The 22562-nt window shown below is 47.4% G+C and overlaps 2 protein-coding genes across 2 annotated transcripts in view; both read left to right on the top strand.

Annotated features, from left to right (window-relative positions):
* The window catches only part of LOC144669369 (serine/arginine-rich splicing factor 3-like), a 388848-nt gene that overhangs the window by 78401 nt on the left and 287885 nt on the right, over positions 1-22562 (top strand). The window lies entirely within an intron of this gene.
* Positions 1-22562, top strand: part of LOC144669342 (SH3 and multiple ankyrin repeat domains protein 1-like) — a 212871-nt gene that overhangs the window by 165605 nt on the left and 24704 nt on the right. The window contains exons 16-20 of the mRNA XM_078531705.1: positions 1476-1611; positions 12477-12557; positions 16659-16682; positions 18536-18592; positions 21078-21193. Of these exons, the coding sequence (XP_078387831.1) occupies positions 1476-1611; positions 12477-12557; positions 16659-16682; positions 18536-18592; positions 21078-21193 (414 nt within the window). The remainder of the gene's footprint in view (positions 1-1475; positions 1612-12476; positions 12558-16658; positions 16683-18535; positions 18593-21077; positions 21194-22562) is intronic.

The raw sequence follows: 22562 nt of genomic DNA, 5'->3' as shown, positions 1-22562 counted from the left end.
GCTCCGAGCCTCATGATACGCGTGTCTTCAGTTTCTTTTCCTGGTGCACGGCTCGCTGGGAGAGGAAGGAACTGAATGTATGATCCATTAGGCCCAACGAGTAAGATAACATTTTTGCAAAATACTTCAAAGACACAGATTTCCGTATGTATAAAATTTACAGCATGAACCTTCGTTTTATTTTGGCAACTGGGGTCACACTCAGCAACTAAAGGCCGTCTCCCCACCCCCAACTCTGCAACTAAAGTCCACCTCCCCACCCCCAACTCAGCAACTAAAGTCCACCTCCCCACCCCCAACTCAACAACTAAAGTCCACCTCCCCACCCCCAACTCAACAACTAAAGGCCGTCTCCCCACCCCCAACTCTGCAACTAAAGTCCGTCTCCCCACCCCCAACTCTGCAACTAAAGTCCACCTCCCCACCCCCAACTCTGCAACTAAAGTCCACCTCCCCACCCCCAGCTCAACAACTAAAGTCCACCTCCCCACCCCCAACTCAACAACTAAAGTCCACCTCCCCACCCCCAACTCAGCAACTAAAGTCCACCTCCCCACCCCCAACCCAACAACTAAAGTCCACCTCCCCACCCCCAACTCAGCAACTAAAGTCCACCTCCCCACTCCCAACCCAACAACTAAAGTCCACCTCCCCACCCCCAACTCAACAACTAAAGTCCACCTCCCCACCCCCAACCCAACAACTAAAGTCCACCTCCCCGCCCCCAACTCAGCAACTAAAGTCCACCTCCCCACCCCCAGCTCAACAACTAAAGTCCACCTCCCCACCTCTAACTGAACAACTAAAGTCCACCTCCCCACCCCCAACTCAACAACTAAAGTTCACCTCCCCACCCCCAACTCAACAACTAAAGTCCACCTCCCCACCCCCAACTCAACAACTAAAGTCTACCTCCCCACCCCCAACTCAACAACTAAAGTCTACCTCCCCACCCCCAACTCAACAACTAAAGTCTACCTCCCCACCCCGCACTCAACAACTCTCATACCCCACCAAATTTTCATCCTGGGGTCACACAAAGCCTGCGGCATTAAAACAGGGGCAAAGCTTGGGAAGCGCTTACTAGCCTTCCCCACCAGTGATAAAACGTTTCTCTCTATCAAATCACCCCTAACCCTACATTATTCCCAGTGAACATAAGGCTAGCTTATGTATTTGCTCCCTGTAGCCTAATCCTGATCACCCGCAAGTCTCAACTGTTGATTGTGGCTTTGTTGAACATTCTTTTCACGCAATCCTTTTTAATTACGACGACTGCAGTATTAAACCGTGCAGCTAAGGCTGAGGTACCTGAGCAAGAATCTCCCCGACCCCCCCACCCCCGCCACCTGCTTGTCTGAGAAAATCCCCACTGACTCGTCGTAGCTCGGAGCCCGAGCAATGTGCCCGTGCCCTAAGTTGAGCGGGTTCCATGTTTCCAAGTCCTCAGTGCTGTTGTTTGTCGTTGCTTTCAGGTCAACGGGCAAAACGTGGTGAAGGTGGGGCACCGGCAGGTGGTGAACATGATCCGGCAGGGCGGCAATAACCTCATGCTCAAGGTCGTCATGGTAACCCGCAATCCCGACATGGAAGAAGCTTCCAGGAAGAAAGGTAGGACGTGCCGGCCGCTTAGAGATACGGGAACGTGGCACAGGGTCAGGGACGCCTTCCACAGGTGAATAGCCAACCTACTGCCTGGGCTCCCACATGAACAGTGGCCGTTCAGGGCCCAGTGATGACATTTGAACTGTACTCCAGTCAGTCAGTGCCTGTAGGATGGGGAAAAGATACGTTTGGATCTGAATTGTATCCGCAGGCATCCCAGTCCGCATCTCAACCAGTGCATCATTTTTTAAGTAAAGCTATTGTTCTTTTGTAGACACCATAGCAGCTCATGCTTGCATAGCAAGATCCCCTAAACAAAGAAGTGATCGGTAAAGGAATGAATCTTGGACTGGACATGAGGACAGTTCTCTGCCTTTCTCTCTTGCTCAGTCAGTCGATCTTATAAATCCACCTGATCAGGGAGGCCTCAGTTTCCTATCCCAGCTAAAGGAGAACATTTTTGGCAGTGCAGCACTCCCTCAGTACTGACCCTTCGACAATATACCACCCCCTGAGTACTGACCCTCGGGCAGTGCAGCACTCCCTGAGTACTGACCCTCCGACAGTGCAGCATTCCCTCAGTACTGACCTCTGATAGTGCAGCACTGCCTCAGTACTGACCCTACAAGAACGCACCACCCCCTCGGTACTGACCCTCCAAAAGTGCAGCACTCCCTCAGTACTGACCCAACAGCAGTGCAGCACTCCCTCAGTACTGCCCCTTCGACACTGAACCAGTCCCTCAGCACTGAAGCTTTGCCAGTGCACCTCTCACTCAGCACTGACCCTCTGACAGTCCAGCACTCCCTCAGTACTTACTATTACAACCAGGATGGGAGGAGTGCACATATGATCCAGCCCCACTACTCTGCAGACTGTACCATTAATTAAAAAGTTTAATTTTTTCACCAAAATAGCTAACCGTCTAGTTCCCTACTGGTGCCCAGAATAAGAGAGTCTTCAACCAGGCTTCTGTCAGTAAACTCAGAACGATTGTTTACTATAAAACGAAATTTTGTTTTAACAAGTTGCAAGTACTGGTTAACACACAATTGTAATCAGGAAGTAGAACTATCTATCTCTTTCTAAAGAAGTCCCCCAGCACACACACACACACACACACACAGACACACAGACAAATAAAGGACAAACAGATAGACTCTCTCTGCAGAGATGGGCTTTCAAAGGTGTGTGTTATAAAATAAAGGATAAAGCTTACAGGGTCTCAGTGCTGTTGACCTGGAGTTCCCTTGTGTGAAGACAAGCCCCTGGACGTCTGGAAGTTCTCACTAGCTGGTCTCAGCTTTGCAGGTCCAAGTGGAGATCAGATACACTCAGGGTTCTCTGGCTACAGGTTGATAGCCCCACACAATTCTAGGCAAGGTAGAGAGAGGGAGCCAGTTAGGGGAGCCTTCCTTGCTCAGCTTGTTCCCCAACAAGACTGCCCTCAAAACCAGCAGGTTCACAGCTTCAGTTTTTTTTCACTCTCCCCCATGTGATTTCCAGCAAGTTACCAACCTTTGCCTTTTCCGGTTCTCCCCCCATCAACGAAAGTGGTTGCTGTTCAAAACAAACAAACAGATCTTCCTCAAGCACCATAAAGGTCAGGTGATTTCTTGGAAGAGGCCTGCTCGTTGACAGTTCCAAGGCGAACTTATGACCTTTTTTCAAAAAAAAGTCACAGGTCAGCCTCCAAACGTCCAGATCATGCCAGATCCTTCCACTGAGTGAAAGAAAAATTCAGTCTCAAGAGATGCGATTCTAACATGCCTCTGCCCTTAAGAGATGAAACACCATTTCCAAATGTGTTTTACTGCAAAGTATACAGAAAAAGATATGTACAACATATAAACAGAATCCAACAGGCACTCACTCAGCCATTTGCTCCTTATCCAGAATCTGTTCAGTTTTCTGACTTTTTTGCTTTCCACATGTTTTTTTGCAAAATTTACATTCTTGGTAATGCATCAGCAGCCATATTATTCTTCCCAGCGATATGAACAATTTTTAAGTTATAAGGCTGTATTAGCAAGCTCCATCAGAACAGTCTGTCATTCTGAGTCTTAAATTTTTCCACAAAAGCCAAGGGATTATGGTCGGCATATACACGAGTTTCTTCATGGCCATGATGGATATATACTTCAAAATGTTTAAAAGCCAGTAACAATCCCAGGGCTTCCTTTTCTACCATAGAGTATCTCTTTTGATGCCAATTAAATTTTTTTAAAAAGTGCCCCATTGGCTTCTCTATGCCCGATTCATCTTCTTGCAATAAGACCACCCCCACCCCCGAATCACTAGCATCAACTGCCACGTTGAAGGGTTTAGCGAAATTAGGGGTGCCTAACACCAGTTCATTGGCTAGAATCACCTTCAGCTTCTCAAAAGCTATCTGGCATTCTCTTGACCGTACCACCTGTGCCTTCTTTTGCAATAAATCCTTTAGTGGAGCAGCTATTGTGCTGAAGTTTGGCACAAATTTACAATAGAAGCCGCACACCTCCAAAAATCCCATGGTTTCCCGTTTAGTTTTAGGGATAGGGAATTCCATCAGAGCCCGTACTTTCACTGTTCTTGGCAACAGTGGCCCCCCCCACAACATGCCCTAAATAATTTACTCACGCTTTCGTGAACTCACTTTTTGCAAGGTTTGTTACTAGACCCACCAACTGTAATTGATTAAATAAGGCTTCCAATTGTTTTGCATGGTCTTTCCACGTGTTGCTGTAAGGCAATACATCATCCAAGTAAACCACGTAGTTAGAAATATTAGTGATCACCTGATTCATTAATCTTTGGATAGTGGCGGGAGCATTTTTTAGTCCGAATGGCATTTCTCGACATTGGTACAGCCCATTTGGCGTGACAAAATCCGATACCTCTTTAGCTCGCAATGTTAAAGGTACTTGCCAGTATCCGTTCAACAAATATATCTTAGTAAGGAACGTGGCACTGCCAATCCTGTCACTCCAGTCTTCTAGACGAGGGCTTGGGTAGGAATCTGTTTTTGTTGCTGCATTAACCTTTCCATAATGTATGCAGAATCTGGTTGACCCATCAGGTTTAGTCAATAGCACTGCTGGAGATCTCCAGCTGCTTTGACTAGGCTCAATTAGGTGATTTTCTAACATATATTGAATTTCTGCTGTCACTTGAGCTTTTTTCTCTGGACTTAAACGATAAGGATGTTGCTTTATAGGGGAAAATTCCCACTACATCCACATCATGCATGGCTAAAGTTGTACATCCTGGTTTGTCCCTACAGATTCCTTTAAATTCTGTAAGTAACCTTACTAGATCCTCTCATTTTGCTACCTCTCAAGTATGAAAATATGGTGTTTGACTGTCCTAATATTTCAGCATTAGCTAACCGGATAGTGGGAAGTTCGATTTGTGGGCTGCCTCAATCTCCTTTGCTTCACTCTCACTGTCCCTTTTGTCCTCCACTGTCGTTACTACCTGGCATACCTGCTCCTTTTTATCTTCCTCCCTATGATAGTATTGATATGACAGCCGATTCTTTTTCCTGTGATCTGGGGTGTCTATCAAATAATTTACTTTACCAACCCTCTTGATTGCCCTGTATGGGCCACTGAAATGTGCTTTCAGAGGTTCCCCCATAAAGACACTAACACAAACACTTCATCCCCAGGTCATAGCTTGCTTATCTGTCCATTCCTTCGTCTTTGTTTTGAGAAACCTTAAGATGTTCTTGAGCCACTTTTCAGGCTCCCATGAGCCATTCCTGGAACACGGTCACATAATCTAACATAGAAGATTCGTCCCTCTCTCCTAAAAACTTGTCTTTGATTAATTTCAGAGGACCTTTTATCTCATGTCCATAAATTAATTCAAAAGGGCTAAAACCAGTATGTTCATTTGGTGAATCTCGGGTAGCCGATAAAAGAAAATCCAGTCCTTTGTCCCAATCATGAGGATGTTCATGACAATATGCTTTAGTCATTGTTTTGAGGGTTTGATGGTACCTCTCTAAAGCTCCCTGTGTTTGTGGATGATACACTGTGGACTCTAACTGTTTTATACCCAAACTACTCATTATGTTTTGAAAGATTTTAGACATAAACTTGGACCCTTGATCTGACTGGATCTCCACCGGTAACCCATATCAAGTAAAACATTGGGTTAGCTTTTCCACTTCTACCTTAGCTGTCATTGTTCTTAAAGGGATGGCCTCTGGAAATTGAGTTGTCAAACCCATAATAGTCAGGATATACTGGGGTCCTGCTTTCATTTTTGGTGATGGTCCCATACAGTCCACTAACACTCAACTAAACAGCTCCTCAAAAAATGATGTGGGAATTAAGGGTGCTGGTTTGATTGTATGTTGTGGTTTTCCCTACCACCTGGCAAGTATGGCACAATTTACAAAACTGGCCAGTAAAAATGCTGAGTTTTCCCTATCGCTACGTGACCTGCATGTAGGAACTTCATGTGCTATCTATAATATCTCTACGATATTTGGACGGTACCACTACCTGATGAACAACCATCCACACTTCGTCTGCTGGTCTGTGAGGAGCTCTCCACTTCTTCATTGCTATCCCCTTTTTAATATAATAACATTCTGAAACTTCCTCGGCCTCAGCTTCAGTTTGGGCTGATGGTGTCACCTTACTTAACTCCGGATCGGCTTGTTGAGTCCCAGCCAGAGAAGATTTATTAAACATCACTTTTGGACTAAGCCTTTAAAGGAAGTTTCAGCTAACCAAATATCTGTTTGTGGTATCACTTTTACCTCCGATGATGTACTTTGCTTACCCATTACTCGGGTCATCACACATGAAGGAAAAATTCCTGGAATCTTTTCCTGTAACTGCTCCATCCCTTGGGCTTTCTGTAATTATGAGAGAAGCTACTACCTTCGCTCCGGCTAAATCATTTCCCAGGAGTAAATCAGTTCCATCTACGGGTAACTGCTGAACGACCCCTACTGTCACTGTCCCAGACATTAGGTCACACTCCAGGTGCACCTGGTACAAAGGTACAGGTATATACTCCCTGCCAATACCATTTATTAAAATTCTGGTTTTTAATGTGCTCTCTGGTGGAAAAGTTATGGCTTTCCCCAGCAAAGGTGTCTGAGTGGCTCCGTATCTCTTAATATGATTATAAGTCTAGCTATCTCATTTAAGGGGTAAGGGGTTACTATTCCCCTTGACAAAAATCCTTTATAACTCTCGTGCATCTTATTCACTTATCCTGAACTCACAACAGTGCTCACACTCAGTTTCACAGCTGCAGTTAACGCTACAACTTGATCTGTTGTACTTTCAGTCAGGGTCCCTTTTCCTAAATCACCCTTACATACCCCAGTAAGTCCTATTGACTTCTCAAGCAACTTCCAGCAAATATGTCCCACCTTGTCACGATGGGAACACTCAGGCCTTCAAATCTCACTTCCACCCTCAGCACCTTCCTTTCTGATCTGAGGAGGAGTTTCTTGGGAATTCCCAGCTTTTCCTTCTCTTCCCTGACTACATTCCTTTCTTTCACCTTCCCACCTTCTATCCTTCTCGGGTTTGTGGGGATGATGGAAAGAGGCTTTAGATTTATGGACCAGCTCATAATCATTAGCCATTTCTGCTGCTTGTCTATCTGCTTTAACCCTCTGGTCTTCAACATGGGTTCTAACAACTGGAGGAAGCAAATTTTTAAATTCTTCCAGAAGAATTATTTCCCTAAGAGCTTTGTACGTGGCATCTACCTTTAATGCCCTTATCCAACAATCCAAATTACTTCGCTTTACCCTCTCAAATTCAATACAAGTCTTCCCAGGATGTTTCCTTATGTTCCGAAATTTCTGCCTGTACGCCTCCGGGGCCAACTCATACACTCTAAGAATAGGCATTTTCACTGCATCATAATACACAGAAACCTCTTCTGACAGTGAAGCATATACCTCATGAGCTCTACCTACTCTGTAAGAACAATGTCCAGATTGGTTTTGGCCATTTCGCTTGCTTAGCTACTTCTCAAACGAAATAAGGAATGCCTCTACATCCTTTTCCTCAAACTTTGGGAGAGCTTGTACAAAGTTAAACATCTCCCCACTGGCCTTTGGGTTGGAGGTGGTTGTTTCACCACCAGAACTTTCCTCAGCATCTGAGGCCTCTCTTTTAAATTGTAGCCTTTTAAGCAGGTATTACCTTTCTCATTCCTTCTCCCTTTCCTCCCTTGCTAACTGCTCTCGCTGGAGGTCAAGTTTTCGCATTTCCAATTCTCGTTGAAATGCTTTCTCTTTTTGTCATTCTTCTCGTTCCCTTGCCTTTTCCTTCACCCAAAATTCCAATTCCAACTTCTTCTGTTCTAACTGAAACTGTGCCCATGTAAACTCATCTTCTTCTGATTCTAAAAGTTCCTCTGGTTCTTTCACTTCCATTTTCAGCTTTTTAGCCACTAACCTTCAAAGCTCTACTCTCTTAGCTCTCGTTCTAATTTCTATCTGTAACTCCTCCACCACACTCACCAAACGACGGTTAATATTATTAAAGAATCATAATTTAACCCAGGCTGTTTCAAAAACTCACTTACATCAAAGGTAGCCATTTTAGTCTACAAATGTATAAGAAACCCAGTCTCTGTCCTTTTATCCCTTAGCAATTGCTGTTATTCCGCGTCTGATCACCCGCTGTGCACTTTCAAATCCCACAAGAGCCCCCAATTTATGTTACGACCAGGATGGGAGGAGTACGTATATGATCCAGCCCCACTACTCCACAGGCCGTACCATTAATTTAAAAGCTTAATTTTTTCACCAAAATAGCCAATCGTCTATTGCACCTACAGGTGCCCAGAATAAAAGAGTCTTCAACCAGGCTCCTTTCGATAAACTCAGAACGGTTGTTTACTATAAAACGAAACTTCGTTTTAACAAGTTGCAAATACTGGTTAACACACAATTGTAATCAGGAAGTAGAACTACCTATCTCTTCCTAAAGTTGTTCAAAACAAACAACCAGATCTTCCTCAAGCACCATAAAGGTCAGGTGATTTCTTGGAAGAGGCCTGCTCTTTGACAGTTCCAAGGTGAACTTATGACCTTTTTTAAATAAAACCCAGGTCAGCCTCCAAATGTCCAGATCACGCCATGTCCTTCCCTTTTGTAAAAGAAAAAATCAGTCTTGAGAGATATGATTCTAACATTACTGACCTCCGACAATGCACCACTCCCTCAGTACTGACCCTCCAGCACTGAACCACTCCCTCAGCATCAACCCTCTGGCAGCGCAGCACTCCCTCAGTACTAACATTCCGACAGTGCAGCACTCCCTCAGCACTGACACTCCGACAGTGCGGCGCTCCCTCAGTACTAACATTCCGACAGTGCAGCACTCCCTCAGCACTGACACTCCGACAGTGCGGCGCTCCCTCAGTACTAACATTCCGACAGTACAGCACTCCCTCAGTACTAACATTCCGACAGTGCAGCACTCCCTCAGTACTAACATTCCGACAGTGCGGCGCTCCCTCAGTACTAACATTCCGACAGTACAGCACTCCCTCAGTACTGACATTCCGACAGTGCAGCACTCCCTCAGCACTGACACTCCGACAGTGCGGCGCTCCCTCAGTACTGACATTCCGACAGTGCAGCACTCCCTCAGCACTGACACTCCGACAGTGCAGCACTCCCTCAGTACTGACCCTCCGACAGTGCAGCGCTCCCTCAGTATTGACCCTCCGATCATGCATCACTCCTTCAGTACTGGCCATCGGACAGTTCATCACTCCTTCAGTCCTGACCCTCTGGCAGTGCAGCACTCCCTCAGTACTGACCCTCTGACAGTGCAGCACTCCCTCAGTATTAACCCTCCGACAGTGCAGCACTCCCTCAGTACTGACCCTCCAACAGTGCAGCACTCCCTCAGTACTGATCCTCTGCCAGTGCAGCACTCCCTGCACACCGACCCTCCGACAGTGCAGCCCTTCTTCAGTACTGACCCTCCGATAAAGCAGCACTCCCTCAGTACTGACCCTCCGACAATGCAGCACTCCCTCAGTACTGACCCTCTGACAGTGCAGCGCTCCTTCCATACTCTGTTGGACCTGCATTATGTGCTCAGGTTTGTGGAGTGGACATCTGAACTCACAGTGGCAGCCATGTCAGCAAGTGAACTAAGCTGACACATACACTGTCAGTGCTCAAAAGCACAACACGATCCAAAGTGCACACAGGGAAAATATCTTTCCCTCTCGCACAGTCAGGTTACCAACTCTGTTCGGCTAGATTCCTGGAGCTTTTATCACAGGATAAAACCTCGTTTTGGCATTTGCCCCGACATGCTCTCCTGCCATTTGTCCCCCCAACATGTCCATCATCCTGGAGCCCTGCCCACACACTCCTACCACTGGTTTCCATTATCCAAGATCCCCACCATCCCACAGCCAATCAGAAAGTGAAGAAACTCTTCACTACTTGATTGGATGATTATTCAATGCGTATCAAACTGCTTTTACTGAATCACAGAATCTTTACAGTGCAGAAGGAGGCCATTGGGCCCATCGAGTCTGTGCTGGCTCTCTGAAAGGGCATTCCACCTAGTCCCACTCCCTTGCCTTATCCCTGTAACCCTGCACATTCTCTATTTTCAGGTAGCAATCCAATTCCCTTTTGAATACCTCAATCAAACCTGCCTCCACCACCCTTTCAGGAAGTTTATTCCAGGCTCCAATCGCCCTCTGGGTGAAAAAATTTTTCCTCACATCATATTTACTCCTTTTGCCAATTATTTTGAATCTGAGCCCTCTAGTTCGTGATGCCGTCTTGAGGTGGGAACAGTTTCTCACTATTTACCCTGTCCATATCCCTCAGGATCTTGAATACCTCTGTCAAGTCTCCTCTCAGCCTTCTTTACTCCAAGGAAAACAGACCCAACCTCTCCAACCTATCCTCAGAGCTACAGTTCTTTATCCTGGGAATCATTCTTGTAAATCTCCTCTGTGCTCTCTCCAATGTCTTCACATCCTTCCTTAAATATGGTGGCCAGAACTGGACACAGTACTCCAGATGAGGCCTGACTAGTGCCTTATACAAATTCAACATGACCTCCTTACTCTTGTACTCAATGATCCTATAATAAAGCCTAATATACTATATGCTTTATTAACTGCTTTCTCAACATGCCCCGCCATCTTCAATGACTTATGTACATATACACTGCAATCCCCGTGTTTCTGCACCTTCTTTGGAGTTTCTCCCTTTAGTTTATACTGTCGCTGCACATTCTTCCTGCCGAAATGAATCATCTCACACTTCTCTGCATTGAACTTCATCTGCCACTTGCCTGCCCAATTCACCAACATGTCTATGACCTTTTCAAGTTCAAGACTATCCTTCAGTTGACAATGCTTCCAATCTTCATATCTTCTGCAAATTTTGAAATCACGCCCTGCACCCCACAGTCTGGGTCATTAATATATATCAGGAAGAGCAAGGGTCCCAACACTGACCCCTGGGGAACTCCACTACAAACCTTCCTCCAATCTGAAAAACAACCATTTACCACTGCTCTCTGTTTCCTGTCACTCAGCCAATTTCTTATTAAAGTTTTAGATTTGCTTTTATTTTTATTCCCATATCTGACATTTTTTTGTAACTAATAAACAAAAGTACTCAAAGAATTGATTTTAATGCCCTGGGATTCCAGGCTCAGTATTTGCTCCTGGCACTACCTTGGGGATCCTATCTTCAATTTCTGGAGGGTTGCCAAGCCTGTTTCAGAGCCTTATTGTGCTGTTTGCTTCCTAAATATCATGGAAAATTTGCGCCATTTGGAGGCCATTCAGTCCATTGTGCCTGTACTGACCAATAAAGAGCTAAACAGTCTAATCCCACCTTCCAGCTCTTGGTCAATGGCCTTGTAGGTTATGGCACTTCAAGCACATATTCAATTATTTTTTAAACACAATAAGAGTTTCTGCCTCTACCATCCTTTCAGGCAGTGAGTTCCCACCCCCACCACCCCTGGGTGGAACGAAATTCTCCTCTGATTGCCTCTGATCCTTCTGCCAATTAGTTAAAATCTAAGTCCGTTAGCTATTGACCATTCTGCTCATGGCATAGCTCCTTCCCATCCTCCCTATTTTGGTTCCTCGTGTTGCGGTATAACGATGAGACCATTCAAGTCTGTGCGTTTCCAGTAAGCAAAGGTTTTATTCAAGCATATGCTGGGAGGACACAGCCTGGTTCTACAGTGTGTCCCTCTGATACAAAGGCTGCGTAGCATATCTATATCTTTTAGTTATCACATTTCACTCTACTGTCCAGTACAACCTCCAGTCACATACCTAATGAGCAGAGTTATTCAGGCTGCAGATGTCTCTGTTATTTCACTGGGAGGCTGGGAAATGCCTCAGTTCTAACGTCTTCCAATCTGTGCTTTTATCGCCCCAACATTTGTTTGCCCATCCTGTGACGGTCATTAAGTTTTAAGACTTATGATTGTTAGTTGGATTCCCACAGTACCACACCCAACATGCCTATGTGTTGGCTATATTTCCCATCATGCTTAGAGAGAACTCTAATAACTTCATTTGTCTCTTCTAAAGCTATTAATACATGTCCATCCTAATCAGTTACCCCACTTCACTCAGAATTGTACACAACTCCGTTAAATCTCCCCTCAGCCTCCTCTATCTCAAAGGTAAACAACCCTAGACGACCCAACCTTTCCCCACCACGAAAATTCTCCAACCCTGGCAATTTCCCCTCCGTAAATCTCCTCTGCACCCTTCTCGAGTGTGACCACGTCCTCCCTGCAACGTGACACCAGAGTGTTTGCTCAGTTTCCCAGCCCTCGCGGGACAGTGTCCGATATCATGGTGATCGGGTGAAATGTTTTCTGTTTCAGTCACGACGCAGACGAAGCGGCTCACTCCGCCCGCCATCGCCCTGCGCTCAAAATCCATGACCTCTGAACTTGAGGACCTCGGTAAGCATTTAACTCTCTCTCTACGCGACGTACAGGTAATAACGGTTTGCTTGCTTTACAAGTTCACAGCCAACGATGCCATCCTGGAAACGCAGCATGCCCCCCACCGGGTAAGAGACAAAATGGCTTCGGGGTGACACGGATAAACGCCCAGGGCAGGATTCTCCATTCGTCGGGAGGGCAGGGCGGGTGGGCCCAGGAACGGCCAGGAAAGGGTCCGCCACCTGCAATCATCCTCCCGACCCCGAATTCACACTGGCTGGCCAGTTAACAATGAAACGCTCAGCGCTGCTGGGGTGGTGGGGGCGGGAGGAGGGCGAGCGTGGAAGTCTGCGCATACGCGGGGGGTAGGGGGAGGGGGGAGTTTGCGCTGATAGCTCCCTGAGGGCCCAGAGCTGCCTCAGGGAGCTGAAGAATTGTACAAAGGAAAAGAATAATTTTAGAAATGATACAAACATGTCCCCACATGTGACTCAGTCACATGAGGGGGGACGTGTCTAAACTGAAGTTGAAAATTTTTTTCTGATTTTTAAAAAAATATATACTTACCGTTGGAAACCTCTTCCCATCTGTGGATGAGGTTTTGTCAAAAATGCAAAGGCCGCTTGGCCTAGTTGCCCGCCTGCCAACCAAAAGATCGCGCGATGACATCGGGGACGCTCGCCCGATGTCATCGTGTGTGATTTTACGCCCGATTGGGTTGGGTGCGTGCCCGCAGGACATTAAACCCTGCCCCTGGTGAATTTGTCTGAGGTTACTCTGTCTTACCTGAACAGAACAATAATCCGATTATGTTCCTGCTCCCATTCTGTGGCTACAAGAGCAGGTCAGAGGCTGGCAGCAAGTACCTCACCTTCTGACTCCCCAGCGCCTGTCCACCATCTACAAGGCACAAGTCAGGAGTGTGATGGAATACTCCCCACTTGCCTGGATGAGTGCAGCTCCCACAACACTCAAGAAGCTTGACACCATCCAGAACAAAGCAGCCCACTTGATTGGCACCCCATCCACAAACGTTCATTCCTTTCACCACTGACACACAGTAGCAGCAGTGCGTACCATCTACAAGATGCATTGCAGGTACTCACCAAGGCTCCTTAGGCAGCACCTTCCAAACCTACAACCGCTGCTATCTAGAAGGGCAGGGGCAGCAGATAGATGGGAATACCAACACCTGGAAGTCCCCTCCAAGCCACTCACCATCCTGACTTGGAAATATATCGCCGTTCCTTCACTGTTGCTGGGTCAAAATCCTGGAACTCCCTCCCTAATAGCACTGTGGGTGTACCTACACCACATGGACTGCAGCGGTTCAAGAAGGCAGCTCACCACCACCTTCTCAGGGGCAACTAGGGATGGGCAATAAATGCTGGCCCAGCCAGCCCACGTCCCATGAATGAATAAAAAAAGTGTTAAAAAGCAAAAGTAACATTTCTGGGCCACGGTTCTCACTCCTGATCTCAATCCTCTGCCCAGGCACTGCAGGGTGACCTTGGGCCAGGGCGACATCTGGCACAGCGACAGGGTTTGTCAACTCTGGTCAGGTGATTTCTGGAGGTTTCGTCACATGACCACTTGCCCGCCCCCTACACTCAGGCCATTGGTCCATCCTCCTCGCGCCTCACAGCCAATTAGAAGACCCCGATTGAATTCACCTTGATTCTCAATCCAGTCCACTTTGTTCCCCCACCTCCAATATTTTCAAAACTAATGCTTGAAAGAAAATTAATATTTTTAATGCCGCCATAATCTTTCTCCTGCATGTTGTTGCGCGTAGAAGGATCCAGGAGATTAATTTTCAATTTTTGGAAACCCAAGGGCAATTATCAGGTAGATTTTTGATCTACAAGGGAGTCGAGGGCTTTGGGGTCAGTCGGGGAAGTGGAATTGAGGCCACCATCAGGTTAAAGAATGGGCCGCTTCGGCCAGCTGAGAGCAGCCGGCCTCCCCTTTTTGAGAGCGTAACCTTATGAGGCGGCTAGGAGGATAAAATGAGGTAAACACTTTCATCTCGAGAAATCACGTGCGTCGAAACAAATAACCTTGAAACAGCCGAGAGGGGGAGCCTGAGGGGACGATGTGATTGAATTTTGCTTTTCTCTATGTTTGTTAAAGCAGTTCAGTGATTTCTCACAATTTTGTTCCGTGGTAGAAGGCTTCTGATTCGCTTATGACTAGGCCACAGCCTAGCCCGGCAGTTGAGGGGCACGGAGACAGGGAGATTACTAATTAATTCACATACAGCTGGAGCAGCGAGATAAGCCTGGCTTGAGTTGGATTTGAGGCGCTTTTTTTTTTTCATTTGTCGAGCCTTTGAATCATTTGTGTGGGAGATGGCTGGTGACAATCCCCAGAGCACTGGGGGAGGGTCAGCTTGGCAGGGAAACAGAATGAAAGGAATAACTCTTCCAGTCCAGTTTGTTTTCTATCTTCACCATTCTGGGGAGTGGTGGGAAAGTGTTGGAGGGATACGTGGGCTGCTTATCAACCTGTTGAAGCGCGCGACGAACATTACCTCCGTGGCCAACAAGTCCCGAACTGGAAATTGAACCTGGAGCTTCTGGCTCAGAGCCAAGGACTACACCACAGAACCTTAACTCGGGAAGTAGAGTTCGATAATCATCCATTAGGTGAAGAAGATTTGTTCGGTCTGGAGGAATGTATTGAAGAGTGTGTCTCACCCGCAGGTCCCTTCTTAACAATCAGATAGAAAGCACCAGCAGGAAAAAACTGTTCAGATCAGTACTCTTATTTCCCAGTTTTTAACTGGCCTTCCATTTTAAGGTATACAAGACCAGTTCGGACCAGTACTCTTATTTCCCAGCTTTTACTATTTTTTCCCTTCTCGGTAGGTGTTTCCTTATTTCACTCTTGAAAGGTCTGGTACTCATTTTTAGAACATGCCCCTCCGCCCCCCCCCCCCCAGTCTTATGCTCCCCAACCAGCATAAATAGTTTTTCTCTATTTACCCATCTGCTCCCCTTAACACCCTGAAAACTTTGATCAAATCACCCCTTGCTCTTCTAAATCCCGGGTATTGCGACCCTAGTTTTTGTAATCTCTCCTTGTAAATTAACCCAGGTATCATCCTGCCTTAGCGGCAAAATAATAGCTGCTTCTGTCCATATGAATGTTTATTCTGCTATGAGCAATGCCACAGGAGACCTGCTGGTAAAACCAAAACAGAGTACCCGGAAAATACAACTGATGAGGTTGAATGAGAGCCTGCATTAGTTTGAAAGCAACATTATGGAGCTGAGGGGAGGTTAGTACCTACATATAGATGAACTTACTTGTGAATTAGGAGCAGGAGTGGGCCACTCGGCCCCTCATGCCTGCTGCACCATTTGATAAGATCATGACTGATCTGATTGTGGCCTCAACTCTACTTTCCTCTTTACCCTCCATACCCTTTGACTCCCTTGTCAATCAAGAATCAATTCTTTTAACCTCTAATCTTAGCTGGTTTTAGTGAGTTTAGCTCCTGGAGTTATATTAGGCACAAGATATTTACCACCAATCAGAGATATTCATGTGGATGAGTCTATCTCCCTGAAGGTTCTGATGGTGGGGTCTGCCTGATTAAAATATCAACCTCTGGCAGAATTTTCTTAGGAAATATTAAAACCCCCTTTATCCTTTCCCTGCGCCCCACCAATTCCGGCCTCTTGCACATCCCCGATTCCCATCACTCCACCATTAGCGGCCATGCCTTCAGCTGCCTGGGTTCCAAACACTGGAATTTCCTCCCTAAACCTCCCATCTCTCTGTCTGTCTCTCTCTCTCTCTCTGTCTCCTCCTGTATGACAGTCCTTAAAACCCACCTCTTTGACCCAGCTTTTGGTCACCTGTCCCTTATATCTACTTATGCGACTTGTTGTCAAATTTTGTTTGACAGTCGCTCCTGGGAAGGATCTTGGGCGCGTTTTACAATATTAAAGGTGTAATAAACTTCCCCACCGCCCACTTCTTCTAACTTGACCAGGCCGCAGCCTAGCCTTTTTTTTAAAGGGATAATTACAGACAAACCTTTGGCTAGATAGTGTGGTCGTTTAACTTCTAAACCGACTGAAATTGTTTTTTCTTCCCCCTCCCCCACAGCCTCCCCCTGGAACAAGAAGGCCGGTGAGTGATCGACATGTCACACGGAAAACACGCTTACTCTTTTCAAACAAAAAGGCTCTGTCCGCAAATATGTCGCTGACCCGTAACCTCCAAAAAGCCTTTAAAGCCCTCACCTCCTTCACTCGAGCAGTGAAGCCAGAGGGAGGATGGGGATTCTGAATCAGGCCTCAGAAAGGACCTGAGACCTGAAGGACAGTAACAGTAGGCCAAAGTCCTGTGTTGTATGAGGATTTGGGGAGAGAGGTTTGATGGGATGAAGGGGTTGTCTTATGCGGAAAGGCCTGTACTCACTGGAGTTCAGAAGAATGAGAGGTGACCTCATTGAAACAGATAAGATCCTGAGGGGACTTGATAGGGTGGATGCTGAGGGGGTGTTTTCTCTCTTGGGAGAATCTAGAACTAGGGGGGACACTGTTTCAGAATAAAGGGCCTCCCATTTAAGACGAAGATGAGGTGGATTTTCTTCTCTCAGAGGGTCATGAATCTTTGGAATTCTGTACCCCAACGAGCGGTGGAGGCTGGGTCATTGAATATATCCATGGCTGAGTTAAACAGATTTTTGATTGACAAGAGAGTCAAGGGTTATGGGAGACAGGCAGAAAAGTGGAGATGAGTCCAAGATCAGATCAGCTGCTATCTTATTGAATGGCAGAGCAGGCTCGAGGGGCTGAGTGGCCTACTCCAGCCCTTTATTTCTTATGTGTCTTTATATTGCTCCAGCATCCTCATTCTCAATGTCCCCACCTTTCTCCCCCTTACCCAAAGCAGTATGGTAAGTAATTTGATACGTATTTATAAAAACAGAAAATGCTGGAAAATCTCAGCAGGTCTGGCAGCATCTGTGGAGAGAGAGAGACAGAGTTCACGCTTCGAGTGTGTATAACTTGAAATGCTAACTCTGTTTCTCTCTCCACAGATGCTGCCAGACCTGCTGAGTTTTTCCAGCATTTTCTGTTTTTATTTCAGATTTCCAGTATCCTCAGTGTTTTGCTTTTATGCTACGTGTTTATGTTTGTGCTGAGATTTAAAAAAACTAATGAGGAATTGACCAAGCTGCTCATTTCAGCTCACACCTGAATTGGGAAATTCTGAAAGCTCAGAATCTATCTGTAGGCAAGATACTAATCAGAGAGCTGGTTTGGTACAAGTGGCCTTTTGGCTGAGGGTCTGACAAGCAGAACATTGAGTTATACCATTGTCTTTGTTCAGAAACCACTTTGACAGCACCTTCCAAACCCGCGACCTCTACCTCCTGGAAGAACAAGGGCGACAGATGCATGGGAACACCACCACCTGGAAGTTCCCCTCTGAGCCACACACCACCCTGGCTTGGAAACATATCGGCCGTTCCTTCACTGTCGCTGGGTCAAAATCCTGGAACTCCGCCACATGGACTGCAGCGGTTCAAGAAGGCAGCTCACCACCACCTTCTCAAGGGCAATTAGGGATGGGCAATAAAAATGCTGGCACAGCCAGAGACACCCACACGAATAAATACATTTTTTTAAAATGCATTGGAAGATTTTCATCTTTTCCGATGGTGGTTGGAGAAACAAATCTAATTTTAGTGGCAGGACTTGGTTTAAATTTTGCCACCAATCTTGGGTAACGTTGTGCACCAATCATCACTGCTTCACCAACTGAGAGCACCTCCCTCCTGGAAGTTCTTAAATTGGGTCACAGCCAAAAGCCAGTACCTCACCCCCTCAGTGGTTCACTCCCTAGAGAGGCTGTGCCCTGTGCAGTTTCAGATGCCCCTCTTAAGGAGAGGCCAGAGGCCTCCTATGAACCCATAATGAACTTGGCTACGTGGCCCCTAACCTGCTGTCGATGTGTCCCTTTGTGTCTTTCAGATTACGAGCCCCAGCAGTCCACCGAGAAGAGGCGGAAGGTTTATCAAATGGCATTAAGTAAATAGTCGATGCTACCTTTCAAAATAACGCACCGTAGTACTGGGGAGATCAAAGGTCAAGCTCGGAGTTGTGTTCAAGCAGAGGGGGCGTCTTTAAAATCCAAATCAGGAAATGCAGAGAAAACTGAAAATGGGCTGTCACTCACAACATTTTGGCTGCACTGTGACAGACCTGCCGTCTGCATCCAGAACGTGATTGTTGCTGGAAAGGGGGACATCTTCCCGAAGCTGTTTGGCTTGCGCTCATCAGGAAAAATGCAAATTGCCAAATTTCAAATCATCGCAACAATTTATGCTACAGGAGAAAAGGGTGTTTGGTTGGCAAGTCGACTCTGATTGGCTGAGGTGCTGCCAATTTAGGATAATCAGCTGAGCTCGAAACCTGGTTCATTGGCACCTCCTCCGACCGAGACACACCCGCTCACTCCCTCAGACTGAGACACCCCTGCACACTCCCTCAGACTGAGACACCCCCGCACACTCCCTCAGACTGAGACACCCCCGCTCACTCCCTCAGACCGAGACACCCCCGCTCACTCCCTCAGACCGAGACACCCCCGCTCACTCCCTCAGACCGAGACACCCCCGCTCACTCCCTCAGACCGAGACACCCCCGCTCACTCCCTCAGACCGAGACACCCCCGCTCACTCCCTCAGACCGAGACACCCCCGCTCACTCCCTCAGACCGAGACACCCCTGCTCACTCCCTGTCTGATCCAGACATTCCCCCTCACTTCCTCTCAGACATACAGACACAGCCCCTCCCCCTACCCCGTAGACCATAACAAAAGCCTGTACCCCCACCGCCTCCCAAACACAGCACCCTCGCCCACTCCTGCTCCCAGGCTGAGAACAGAGTGGACGGGATATATCCGATCCCGCCAGTGACGGGCATCTTCATGGGCAGGATGGGAAAATTCGGAGAGCTGCCAAAAATCAATTGACGTTGACACACAGGGACCCGTTCTCTGCAAACGAAAGGAATATGTTCAAGCCTTGTACCTTTAATGAATCAACTGGGAACTTGGGGACCCTATTGCTCGCCATTGCTTTCTCCATGGCAACGTCTTGGCCAATCAGAGTCGACTTGCCAACCAATCAGCACCCTTTTCTCCTGTAGTATCAATTGTTGTGATCATTTGAAATTTGGCATTCTTGCATTTGTCCTGATGAGTGCACGATGAACAGCTTCGGCAACATGTCTCTCTTTTCAGCAATGTTTCCAGAATGTTCTGCTTTTAATAGGAAGACTGTGTGGCATTTGGCCTTATGGTTGCTGCAAAGCTGTTCCGGGCTCTGTGCTTTAGGAAGGATAGGAGGGCCTGGCAGAGGGTGCAGGTGAGATTTTCTACAATGGTATCAGGGATGAAGGGCTTCAGGTGTATGTGGAGCCTGGAGAAGCTGAAGTTGTCGACCTTAGAGCAGAGAAGGTTAAAGGGAGATTCAATAAAGGCGTTCAAAATTTGAAACTGTTTCTACTGGCAGGTGGGCCTCCAAACAGAGGACACAGATTTTAAGGTAATTGGCAAAACAACCAGAGGGGGTGACGAGGAGAACTATTTTAACACAGCGAGTTGTGATCTGGAACGTGCTGTCTGAGTGGTGGTGGGAGCAGACTCAATAGTAATCTTCAGAAGGGAATTGGATATGGACTTGAAAAGGAAAATTTAGCAGAAATATGGGAAAGATCATGGGAGTGGGACCAATTAAATAGCCCTTTCAAAGAGCCAGCACACAGATGATGGGCTGAATGGCCTCCGGTGCTGTAAAATTCTCTTAATTTCTTTTTCATCTTTTCGGACGATTCAATCGCTGGGATGTGTTGACTTACTGAGTTCACTAGGGTTGATGTGGGATAGCTGCACTGAATTCTGGATGTTTGACACCATTGAGAAACAAGGGCGGTGCTCAACAATTTGGGGCAAGATACCGGCTGGGATTTTCCACTCCCGCCAGCGGCAGGCATTATTGCGGGCAGGGCGGGGAAATTTGGGAGCGGTCAAATGTCGATGGATTTTTGGCAGCTCTCCGAATTTTCCTGTCCCTCCCACGTCGATGCCCGACACTGGTGGGATCGGAAAATCCTGCCCACTGTGTTCTCAGCCTGGAAGCAGGAGTGGGTGAGGGTCTTGTATCCGGGAGACTGTGGGGGGGTACAGACTTTTGTTTTTTTGGTCGGTGGGGTAGGGGGCTGTACGTTTGAGAAGAAGTGAGGGGGAATGTCTGGATCAGAGAGGGAGTGATTGGGGTTATCTCGGTCTGAGGGAGCGAGGGTCAGCGCCTGGCTCTGAGATGGAATGATGGGGTCGTGTCTGTCATTGAGGGAAGGTGAAGGGTGAGGGGGAGTCTCTGAGCTGAGTGAGAGGGTTAGAGACCGATTGATGTCAGGAGATGGGTGCCCGGGAATGACTGTACCTACTGTCCCACGTGGCTGCTCGGGTGATGTGCCCTGACCTTACTGGCTTTTTTGTTGTGCCCGCAGACAGGTTGGACGAGATACTGGCCGCAGCCCAACAATCCATCGCTAACGAGAGTGCCAGCGCTCAGGCCAACGTGCCAAAGCCACGAACAGCAGCCAGGACTTTCTACAGTGCAGAGGTGAGTGTGCAGAAAGTGAGGAGAGTGTAACTATTGGACTGGACCAAGAGGCAGAATAGAGGCAGAGGGAGGGGTGGAATGGAGTGAACAGGGGTTACCTCTCGTGTCCAGCATCTCTCTCCATGTGTCTCTGCATCTCTTTCTCTCCCACTCTCGTTCTGTCTCTTTCACTCTCTTTCTTCTTCTCACTTTCCTCCTGTCGACACCTCTCTCTTTGTCCTCTAGCTCTTTCCCAAAGTGTTCCCTTTCTACTGCTCTTACTCTCTTCCTTCTCTCCACCCTCTCTCCCCTTCTCTCTCTCCACCCTCTCTCCCCTTCTCTATCTTCACCCTCTCCCTTATCTCTCTCCACCCTCTCTTCCCTTTCTTCTCTCCACCCTCTCTACCCTTATCTCTCTCCACCCTCTCTTCCCTTTCTTCTCTCCACCCTCTCTCCCCTTATCTCTCTCCACCCTCTCTTCCCTTTCTTCTCTCCACCCTCTCTTCCCTTTCTTCTCTCCACCCTCTCTCTCCTTATCTCTCTCCACCCTCTCTCCCCTTATCTCTCTCCACCCTCTCTTCGCTTCTCTCTCTCCACCCTCTCTTTCCTTCTCTCTCTCCACCCTCTCTCCCCTTCTCTCTCTTCACCCTCTCCCTTATCTCTCTCCACCCTCTCTTCCCTTTCTTCTCTCCACCCTCTCTCCCCTTATCTCTCTCCACCCTCTCTTCCCTTTCTTCTCTCCACCCTCTCTTCCCTTCTCTCTCTCCACCCTCTCTTTCCTTCTCTCTCTCCACCCTCTCTTCCCTTCTCTCTCTCCACCCTCTCTTCCCTTCCCTCTCTCCACCCTCTCTCCCCTTATCTCTCTCCACCTTCTCTTCCCTTCTCTCTCTCCACCCTCTCTTTCCTTCTCTCTCTCCACCCTCTCTTCCCTTTCTTCTCTCCACCCTCTCTTCCTTTTCTTCTCTCCACCCTCTCTCCCCTTATCTCTCTCCACCCTCTCTTCCCTTCTCTCTCTCCACCCTCTCTTCCCTTCTCTCTCTCCACCCTCTCTTTCCTTCTCTCTCTCCACCCTCTCTTTCCTTCTCTCTCTCCACCCTCTCTTCCCTTCTCTCTCTCCACCCTCTCTTCCCTTCTCTCTCTCCACCCTCTCTTTCCTTCTCTCTCTCCACTCTCTTTCCCCTTCTCTCTCTCCACCCTCTCTCTGCCTCTTTCTCTCCCTCTTGTAACTCTCTCCCTTCACCTCCCCTCCTCTTGTTTCTGTCTCCCTCCTCTCTCATCCTCCTCCCCTCTCTCCTGCCTTCTCACCTACCTCCTGCCCTTCTTCTCTCACTCCTCTGCCTTCTCTTCCTCCCTCTCTCTCTGTCCACTCTTGTTAGGCACTAATTCCCTC

This window comes from Cetorhinus maximus, chromosome 29 (genome assembly GCF_964194155.1).
Source record: "Cetorhinus maximus chromosome 29, sCetMax3.hap1.1, whole genome shotgun sequence".
NCBI lineage: Eukaryota > Metazoa > Chordata > Chondrichthyes > Lamniformes > Cetorhinidae > Cetorhinus > Cetorhinus maximus.
Note: the sequence above shows the minus strand (reverse complement) of the source record. Positions and strands in the feature narration are given on the sequence as shown.